General features: G+C 39.0%; 1 protein-coding gene across 1 annotated transcript; it reads left to right on the top strand.

Moving 5' to 3' along the window:
• The first annotated feature begins 1,496 nt into the window (after positions 1 to 1,496).
• LOC145138220 (uncharacterized) lies at positions 1,497 to 3,417 on the top strand. Its single transcript, XM_079072335.1, has 3 exons — positions 1,497 to 1,754; positions 2,037 to 2,640; positions 3,191 to 3,417. Exons 2-3 carry the CDS (start codon positions 2,077 to 2,079, stop codon positions 3,326 to 3,328), a joined length of 702 nt encoding a protein of 233 aa, XP_078928461.1. The 5' UTR covers positions 1,497 to 1,754; positions 2,037 to 2,076; the 3' UTR covers positions 3,329 to 3,417.
• Positions 3,418 to 10,490: the final 7,073 nt, after the last annotated feature.

Below are 10,490 nucleotides of genomic sequence, written 5' to 3'. Positions count from 1 at the left end.
GTTAATTTTTAATGGAATCTACTTCACCCAAACAAACTTACTCTCAATATCACCATTACACATATCAATCACATATCTCAAACTTTTGACTGAAAAAACCCATTAGAATCTCCAATCCATTTCCAACTATCACACCCCTGATTGAAATGAAAGCCTGTCAACATGTTTAAGATTAACAAGAGCTGATCTATCTCTCTTCCCCTTCTTAGTTGCCTCATCTACTCCCATCTCCAATGTGTCACCACCCCATTATCAAAAACGGCCTTATCAATAACAAAACAATTTTTTCTATTCTCCACCACATATAAGTTTGGACATACATCTTTTAAAGGGACATCACCGCACCATTTATCCTTCCAAAAGAAAGTTTTATCACTGGTACCAACCACCTGTCTAAACATGTTAAGATAAATACCCATTTCCAATAATTCACCTTCAATATTAGCAATGCTTAACCAAACGCCTTTCAAAGAACGCTTCGCAAGGGGTTTTCCATCTATAAGGCTAAGATTATGAATAGACTTAATACAAGAACACCAAAACGAGTTGCCTCCATTTTTAAGACGCCACAACCACTTGGCAAGAAGAGCCAGATTAGCCGAGTCAAGCCGACCCACACCAAGACCACCCATATTCCTCGGTTTGGTGACAACCTCCCACACAACCCAATTAATTTTCTATTTATCTTCGCCGCCACCCCAAAAGAACCTCATTCGAATGCTCTGGAGCAAGTTAATAATCTTTTTGGGAGCCCTGGATAATGAAAAAAATAAAGAGGAAGACTGTTAAGCACAGAATTAACAAGAGTTAGCCTTCCCCCAAATGATAAAGACTTTGTGCGGGAGGTTGTGGGATTTTTGGATTCCGTTATGGAGCAAATGGAGTTTGGGTGGAAATGGAGAAAATGGATCAAGGGTTGTCTTACATCCGGTAGAGCTTCTATCTTACGCCTTGTTCCCAGGTTCTACTTAAGGAGAGAAATGAAAGGATACAGAGGGAAAACGAGGGGTGTCGAAGAAAAATGGTGTTCCTGAGTTTCGTTAATGGAAGGAAAGTGAGGGGAGGGAAATGATTTTGGAGCCATATTTTCCTTTCAATTTCCTCCCAAATTGGGCGAATTTGGGAGGAAAGTGAGGAGAAAGAAAATTTTAAGTTTTTTTTTTTCTCCTAACTCGGGAACACAAAAACTTAAAATTTTCTTTTCATTTCCTTCGAACTCGGGAACACGGAATAATGAATATTTTCCTTCACCTCATTTTCTTTTTATCAAATTTTTCCTTCCTTTTCCTTTAATGAATTTATAAAAAAACTCGAGAACAAGACGATAGTGAACGGTGCACCAACCAAAGATAGGATCTCACCTAGGACTCTATATTTTCATTTATCAAATCAAAATTGTAAGATATTGAAATTTAAACCGGAATCTTAAAGCTCATCAAGATAAGGCAATTACCAAAATTCGTATTATGTTTGTAAGCTCATTGTTTATTAATCGGATTATTAAAAAGTCAATAAAACTCACCAATTTATAGACTCCGGCCATCTACAAGTTCAAAATCGGCCGAAAAAAGCGTCATCAACACTAACACTAGGGGGTAGCCACTTCTTACAAAGTTACAATCGATCGATTTTACACATCAAATTTGCTATCACCAAATTTAGCGAAGTAGTTTGCTTCAATTTAGTTAAAACCCTTTCACTGTATGTTTCCCCTTTATTCGAATCAACCTAACACTCAGCCATGGCGTCTTCTGGTAAATTTCTCTCAATAATTTCATATGTTTCGAACAGTTCACATTTCATTCTTCCTATTTGCCGGCTTTATATATATGAATGTATGAATGTGATGAAATTAGGTTACGGCGTAATGCGAAAACCGGATGAATTCTTTGATTTAGGTCAAAACTATTGATTTTATGTTATTAAACACAAGTCATCACCCATTTTCCAGAATTCACGTTCTTCTTAGCGAGACGAATAATTTGAGTTTGAAAGTCAAAACTGCTCTTACTTACAGATTGATGTTCTATGTGTAGCTTGCGTTAGATCGTAGTAGATGAGATCGAAGGTGTTTTTATGATGGATTTCACAGACAAGGAACTATGTGTGTTATGTGAGAGAGGCGGGAAGCTTTTGGTCTGCAACGACAATGGCTGCCCTATATCTGTTCATGAAGATTGCATGGGTTGCAGCCCTCGATTCAATGAAACTGGCAACTTCTGTTGTCCTTACTGTGTTTACAGACGATTGACTACAGAAACATGTCAACTGAGAGATAAAGCCATGTTAGCAAAGAAAGCCTTGTCATCTTTCTTAGGTGAAAATATCAGCCATGGCCACCAATCTAAATCCTCCTCTTCGCCATGTGAAAGTAAACATGAAACCTCTGTATCTGAGGAAACTGATCGGATTCCTAACAGGAATGGAGAATTTTCTGGTGTTTGTGATGGTAGTACATGTAGGATTATGGTTGTTTATGATGGTGATGCATGTAAAGAACAGGGGATGAATGCTAAAGGGGTTCCAGTTGAGGATGAAGCAGGGAGTTCTGAGAAGAAAACTACTGCATTCAATGGAAAACCACAATTGTTGAAAGGAAAGCGTAAAAGATGGAGTGAAGAAGAAGAAGATATGCTTAAGGTATGTTGTAAAACTTTTGTTAACAGGAAATCTTTTTGATAAAAGGTGCAATGTGGGATTTGTGTGGAATTGGAATTGAGTTCTAACTTCTATTTAATAATCATTCCCTCTCTTGGGTGAATTGAATTTCACAAAATCCTATGACCAATTCCATCATGGAATTCAATACTGAGCATTTTGTTATCATTAAAAATACTGAAGTACCCTTTTAACCTTAGAATTCTATAAGAAAAAACTTATTGCCTTTCATTTGGTTCCAATTTCTTGCTAATGAAAGCTCACCAATTCCATTCCATTAGAATTTAGAGTAAATTACAGTTTTAGTCCCTTAGTATAGTTAATTTTTTGCAATTTTGGTCCTAAAAAGTTTTCTTTTTCATGTTTGGTGTTAATTTTAGGTTACTGTGAAGTTTTGGTCTATGTTCCAAGTAAAACAACTTTTCTTGGTCCCCAACCATAACTGGTTTTCGAAATTTTGGTCAAATATGAGCAAACTAGAAAAGTCAAATATGCTAAATTGCTAATTCTGCTTTAATTGTAAACGTTGCAGGAAGGAGTTCAAAAGTTCTCAGCAACAGCCAACAAAAACTTCCCTTGGAAGAAAGTTTTGGAATTTGGTCGTCATGTTTTTCATACATCACGGACACCTTCCGACTTGAAGGATAAATGGAGGAATATGTCTAAATAGAGATCAACAAATTCACACTTTTGTTTTTTTTTTCAACAACATTTTATGAACCAAATGCCCATCTTAATGGCTCTTTAGGTTTTTCCATACAGGTGGAAATTGGTAGTCTTGTTGCAAGTATATATATATATATATATATATATATATATATATATATATATATATATATATATATACTAGTTGTGAGATCCATGTATTACATAGGTTAATTTAAAAAAAAAAAGTTAAATATAAAGGTCAAAATATTTGAGAACTTTGATTTATAAGAAAATAAAAAAAATAATGAATTATTACAATTGAAATGTTTTTTATCTTTTAAATTTAAATAAATAAACAAAAGAAACTAATGAGGTTTAATTTGAAAATTTTGAAATTAAAAGGTAAATTAATTAATGAAATTGATATCCAATTATTACTACATTTATTGCAATTATTTTTTTTGGAAATGACAAGCTAATTAAACTACTCTTAAATAACCATCTATGTCTCCATCGAGACTTGAACTCATGACCTCTCATATGAGAGGATCAATACATACCGCTAGGCCATTAACCCTTTGATATTTTTATTGCAATCTTAACTTAATTAATTTTGGTAACTAAATTAAGGTAAAATCAAATCCCTTTAATTTTGACAAATCCTCTCTAATCTACCTATATTAATAAAAGAGTAGTTCTTTTGTCATGTGTCACCATGTTCGGCATTGTACTTAATATCATGTCACTTGTCAATCTATTGATTCTCCATTTCAAATTTCAAAATTTAAATCTTATTTTAATTACATTAAATTAATAACATTAGAATAAAACCTCGGGATGTCATGTTCCGATACAGATCAAAAGCATAAACAAGACATTATAAGTCTTTCAACAGTTATTTACAACTATTGGCCTATAATCCAAAAATCTCTCATCGTCCACCGACTATGCTCGGGGTCCACTACCTGTAACATAAAAAGTTGAGTGGGTCAGGCTTGGGAGCCTGGTGAGCATATAAGGTTTTCAACCCACAATAATAATAAACTTATTAAGTTCACCAATCAACAATAACCATGATTACCCATTCCCGTTATCCTCACTTTACGTCCCTAAACACTTATCACAAGGGACCTAGCCTAAATAATATCATCGGGATGGACACTACTGCTAAGGGGTTTCCTCAGCCATACGTGTCCTAAAGGCAACCATGAGGCGGATGGAGTACAACGAATGAACACCCAAGTTCATTACACCTACAGGTTGCGGGCCTGCCAGTGTTCCACTGGACTGTCTAGAAAGTCCGTGGTCGTCATCCAAACTCCGCTAGATGACTGAATCACAATCACATCGAGGCCTCTCATCTTTTTATCTCATCACACATCAACTTTCTACCCATGTTTTACCCAACATATTTGTAGATAAAAATACATATACAGTTTAAAACTTGTATAAAACATCGATTTAACAGTCACCTCAATTAAACAATTAATATAATTACACGTAGCACGTATTTCATATAAAATACTTCATATCTAGGTGTAAGATGAAGGTGTAACGACGCAAATTTTTAAAACAATTTTTCATTTTTCAAACATAATAAAACTCATATAATATTCTCAAAATCTCATATATCAATGTCATCACCATAAAACATATCCCAGAATCTCAACACTTAATCTTCTGCCAGTGTGTACAAATCATGCTGGCGCCTTCCCGCGACTCTCGCTGGTACCTGAAACACATATTACATAACACGGTAAGCATAAATGCTTAGTGAGTTCCCCAAAATACCACATACAACACATACGCCACTTGAGGCTATAATACGACCCTCCGGTCGATGTGTCTCAGCGGGACCCTCCAGTCCCGTAGCTCGTTGGACCCTCTGGTCCGGTCATAGCTCGTCGGACCCTTCGGTCCGGTCTGTATCGTTGGACCCTTCGGTCCGGTCTATATCGTTGGACCCTCCGGTCCGGTCTATACAACACATAGCATACATATATCACAATGCACATAATCTCATACATACACATAGCACACAAGACCCTCCGGTCTACACATAGATACCACTCTAGGTAATGTATAGTGAGAAGACTCACCTCGGGTAACTCAGATAATCTTGCTCACGAATATACGGATCTAGCCCCCGCCTAATCACATAAACAATATCCTCAAATAAATAATGGCTCTCAAAGGCTAGATTAAACCCTTCCTATTATCCCACAGAAGGGTAAAAGACCATTTTACCCCTCCCTGACTCAAAAGTCCACATGTTGACCAAAACCCTAAAAGTCAACGAAAGTCAACAGCAAGCAGTACGCGGGGCGTACCAACTCGTGTACGCGGGGCGTACACCGGCTAACCAGAATCGGGGACTCGACCCCCTACGCAGCGCGTTCTGAGACTTACGCCCAGCGTAAGTCCCAGACTCATCCTTTCTATATTTTTGGTCTGAATAGATTAAGACAACAGTTCATATCTCAGATCTCGACATTCCTCAGTCTCCTAAACCATAAAGTCAAGACCTTTAGGCCTTTGCATGGCTAAAAAGGTTATAACTCACTCCAACCTTTTATCCCCTTTTCTCATTAAGACCAAAACTCAAACATGACCCCATAACCACGACCAAGTTTGGATTTTTATAGATCCACAACACATCCTAAACTGAAATGGGTCGGCTTAGGGAGACCATTTACACCAAAAAGTCTCCATCTTGGGACAAAACCCTAGAAAATGGACCATGAAACACAAAACCAAAATAAAGAAGAAAGTTTTGAGCTTTTTACCTCCAAGTGAAGGTCCTTCCTCTGAAGAACTCAGATCCAAGCTTGAACTCCAAACCCTAGCCTCCACAAGCACCTCCCCTTCTTCTTCACTAACACACAAAGGCACCATCTAGCTCAAAACACTCACACACAAGCTTTAGAATGAAGATAATGCTCTCTTAGGGTTTCTCTCTGTGAAATGGTGGCTGAGGATAAGGCCATAGCATTCCTTATATAGTGCACAAGTCTCATTTAGGGTTTGAGTCTGGGCCCACTACGCCCAGCGTACCGTGAGTATTCCGCGTCCAACTTAAGCGCATGAGTACGCGCAACGTACTCTTTAGTACGCCCAGCGTACTCATTTGCCATAACTTTCATTTAAGGGCTAATCTTGACAACTTGAAGAAGAAGGGTTAAATAGATATATCCAAATTTCCGGATGTTACAATTCTCCCCCACTTGAATTAGATCTCGTCCTTGAAATCGCTCCTCAAACCACATAGATCGAATCCAATAACCAAAAAACACCACCGAGAGGATCTCATACCACACAACTATCTCCCTCCCCAGACACCTAAATCCGAATAGGAGCTCCTACCCAGAAAAGGACAGACCCTGCTGCTGCTACGATAACCCTTCTGACTCTCCAGAATCTGGAAACTCTAGTGATATGTATCTCTGCCAGACAGCCTTCTCCAGATGTCACCACGTTGCCCCTCTGATTCTCCAGTGGGGACCGATAAAACAAGTCTAAGCCCAAAACTGGCTACCGATCACTCGTCCCAGACATGATAAACAATCCAGATCATATACCAAGGAATGGGAGGATCACTTCACACCAGGGACTCATCCACTGTACTGCAATCACAACCCTTCTGAACAACGAACCCTCAACACCCTGTCCTCAGACACGAACAATGACCATGCTTGTTCAGAAACGTCCTTCGACATCTGACAAACATAAACCTCAGCTCCCTTCTCAATATCCCTTTCAAGACTGAGCACCAGGTCATTTCCCGACCCAGCAACTGAACCTCCAAAGGTTACCCATTGCATTTACCAAAACGTCTCACTGACTTCCTTATCAATACAACTATCTCGGCCCAGTGCGACATACAAGTCGCAAAGTTTGCTTTACCTCAAGCGAATACGGAATTCGACTCACTCTCGATCTCTGCCGTCTACTACTCATTAGTTCCATGCATTTCTCGGTTTTCTCATACCAACGAATTGACCCACTCAGGTCTAAGGCACCAGATGGAACCAATACCCCCTTCCAAAGGAAATTCATTTCTGAATCCGGAATCTCGTTTTGCCTACTCAATACACCACTAGAATCGAACTCAACTCGAGAGTCTGGTCCGGCACAGAGTTGGAACCACTCATCCCAATGAACCACTCAACTCATGACTCATGACCCGCAACCCATACGTTCCTCACTTCGGATCAGCTCTCCGGTTCGGATGACTCACAAGATCGGATGACTCAGCACAATTTTGGACACGTGTTGGATGCGAAGCGAGGACACGTGGCCGAAGTCCACGTATGCGAGATTCCTCGGTTTTGGGGATTTTTCTCAATTTTCGCGCCAAAACTTCTAAAATCCATAACTTTCGCATATGAGCTCCGTTTTTGACGTTCTTTATATGCACGCGTAGGTAAAATTACGCTCTACAACTTTCGTTTAGACTTCGTCGGCTAATTTTGACTTTAATTTTTATATTGTTATTTTTAACAGACCGGGATAGGAAATCCGTTAAAAATTCATAACTTCTTCATCCGACGTCCGTTTTCGTCTGTCTTTTTACCGTTGTGCTACTATTGACGAGACCTTCGATTCTCGTTTAGGTCGTGTCGGCTAAAAATCACTCGATCTAAAATTCGAGTTTTTAGTTGTTTACTTCTAAGCTGAAACTTCGAAAAATCATAACTTCCTCATACGAAGTCAGATTTGGGCGTTCTTTTTATACATACTCTCGGTTTAACGAACACTACGAGTTTCGTTTAGATCACTAAGGCTAAAAAGAGTTTATCAAAAACTCACTTTTTACGACATTCGGCCCTGTGCCGGTTTTATCGCGAAACTTCGACAGGTCATAACTTCTTCGTTATAACTCGGATTTCGGTATTCTTTATATATCCGTAATCCTTGTCACGCCCACTACAAGTTTCTTAATAGATATCGGCTTTATCTAATATTTATTTTTGACGCTCATTTTTATTCTTAATTAATTAAACTCTAATAATTAAGCATAAAACACATAATTCACATAATATTCACATAATTCCTTTTCATTTCTTCAAAATGAGTTACAAAGGTTAACCTAGACTATAATGTCAATATTAATGTCTAGCCTAGAAACACGGGCATTACATACCATACACATAATCACATAATCACATAATCACATAAACACATATAAACATATTATGGGCCCCGCCCCTTCATCGTGCCCTGCCCTGCATCGGGCCCCGCCCGACATCGGATAATGTCCGCCATCGGGCCCCGTCCGACATCGAGTAAAGCTCGGTATACATATAAACATATCAACAAATACACATAAACTAATCACATAACATAAACATATAAACATTCCTCGGGCCCCCGCCCGACATTGGAACAAAATCCGGAAGCATACAAACATTCCTCGGGCATTACCCGGCATCGAACCGTAATCCGGAAACATACAAATACATACACATGCAAGAATCACGAAGACATCAAGCATACAAACATTCCTCGGGCACCGCCCGACATCAGAACGAAATCCGGAAAACATATAAATCTACATCGGGCACCGCCCGACATCGTAACTTAGTCCGGAATACATACAGTCATACATACGGGCCGACATTGGTGCCTTCGACATGTTCAAACAGGAGGAAAACTCACCTGAATGCTGAATCTCACTGTAAAGAATCTCTAACTGCTACTCCGATGACTCCCCAAGCTATCATTACCAAAATAACACTTAGTCAAAATACAATAATCCTTGTTAGGGTAAAATGACCATTTTACCCATGATCTAATCCAGTCCATGACCTAGGCCCAAATCCATAACATGAAAGGCCCAATTCTAGATAGCCTTTCCAAGCCCACTAGTGGCCCACCAATGGCCCAATTTTCTAAATTGGGCCCAGCTCCTCAAATGGGCCTTACCTTAAGCCCAAACAAATTTTTTGCCCAAAATCTGATTTCTGATGGCCCACTATGGCCCAAAAATAGCGAAGTCCAAGGAATGGCCCAAATTGAGTCCTAAATGACGCAAAGCCCAAATCCAGTGAGTACGCGGAGCGTACTCCTCTGTACGCTAAGCGTACAGGCTGCATGGCTTGTACGCTGCGCGTACGGGCTTGTACGCTCAGCGTACTCCCTTTTTAAGCTCTAAAAGAGCTTAACCCCTTAAGACCTAATGCTCCAAACACATATATGAGTCCAGTAAAGTGTCTTCACCCATAAATCTGATTACTTAGTGGCTTGCAAACCCCCAAATGGACCCAAACTTGAAATATGACAACCTCCTTCCATAGAAATGACTAATACTCTTGCATGGCCGCATCAAGACCTTCAAGATGGTAACTTTTCTGTCTTTGGGACTCAAATAGCACTAAGGGTGGCAACCCTAAGCCTAGAAACGGATTTTAAACCATAAAGCTCCATTCTTGGGACCAAAAAGGTCCAAAACCCCAACACAAGAGATCTAAGAGAAAAACCACCAAGTTCAGAACTGTATACCTCAAATGAGAGCCAAAAGCTGGTGAGGTTCTGGATTCAAAAGCTCTATCTTCTCCAACAAGTCCTCAAGAATGAACACCTTCTTCAAGAGTACCACAATATTCCTCTAATGACCTTCAAAGCTCCAAGAACACACAAGTAATGATTAGGGTTTATAGAGTAGAATTTGAGGGACAAGGAGGCTGATAAGAATAGGGTTTCACTCCATAATGTTGCTTAAATAGTGGCCAAAACCCAGAAATTAGGGTTTTCACAAAATCCACGTACGACCAACGTACATATAAGTACACCCAGCGTACGTGTCCGTGGTCCCAATATGATTCGCTTGAGTACACTAAGCGTACACCTTGGTACGCCCCGCGTACATACCCAAGGACCAAAAGTGTTCACTTTGAAAATATAAGGGTACAAATGGAACGTACCTCACTTCAGATGTTACATGAAAGCATTATGTATTTGATCACATGCATCTTTTCTTTCTTTCTTATTTTCCTCTTTTCGTTGTATATTATGATACATGTATTTTTCATAGCTGATACGTACTTATTGTTTTTCAAATACAATATGGTTAGATAACCAATAACAAACCATTTTATAACACTGCATATTTTTTTAACATATAATTGAATGTTGTTTGATATCATTTCTGTTGTTATTTAGTTGTATATTGCTAATTAATACAT

This window comes from Lactuca virosa, chromosome 9 (assembly GCF_052849685.1).
Source record: "Lactuca virosa cultivar CGN04683 chromosome 9, Lactuca_virosa_CGN04683_v6, whole genome shotgun sequence".
Taxonomy (NCBI): domain Eukaryota; kingdom Viridiplantae; phylum Streptophyta; class Magnoliopsida; order Asterales; family Asteraceae; genus Lactuca; species Lactuca virosa.
This window is presented reverse-complemented; position numbering and strand designations above follow the sequence as displayed.

Excerpts from the sequence above, each read along its gene's own strand:
- LOC145138220 (XM_079072335.1), top strand. The coding sequence starts at position 2,077 with ATGATGGATTTCACAGACAAGGAACTATGTGTGTTATGTGAGAGAGGC. Across the intron at positions 2,641-3,190 it reads AAGAAGAAGATATGCTTAAG|GAAGGAGTTCAAAAGTTCTC; the intron begins GTATGTTGTAAA and ends TAAACGTTGCAG.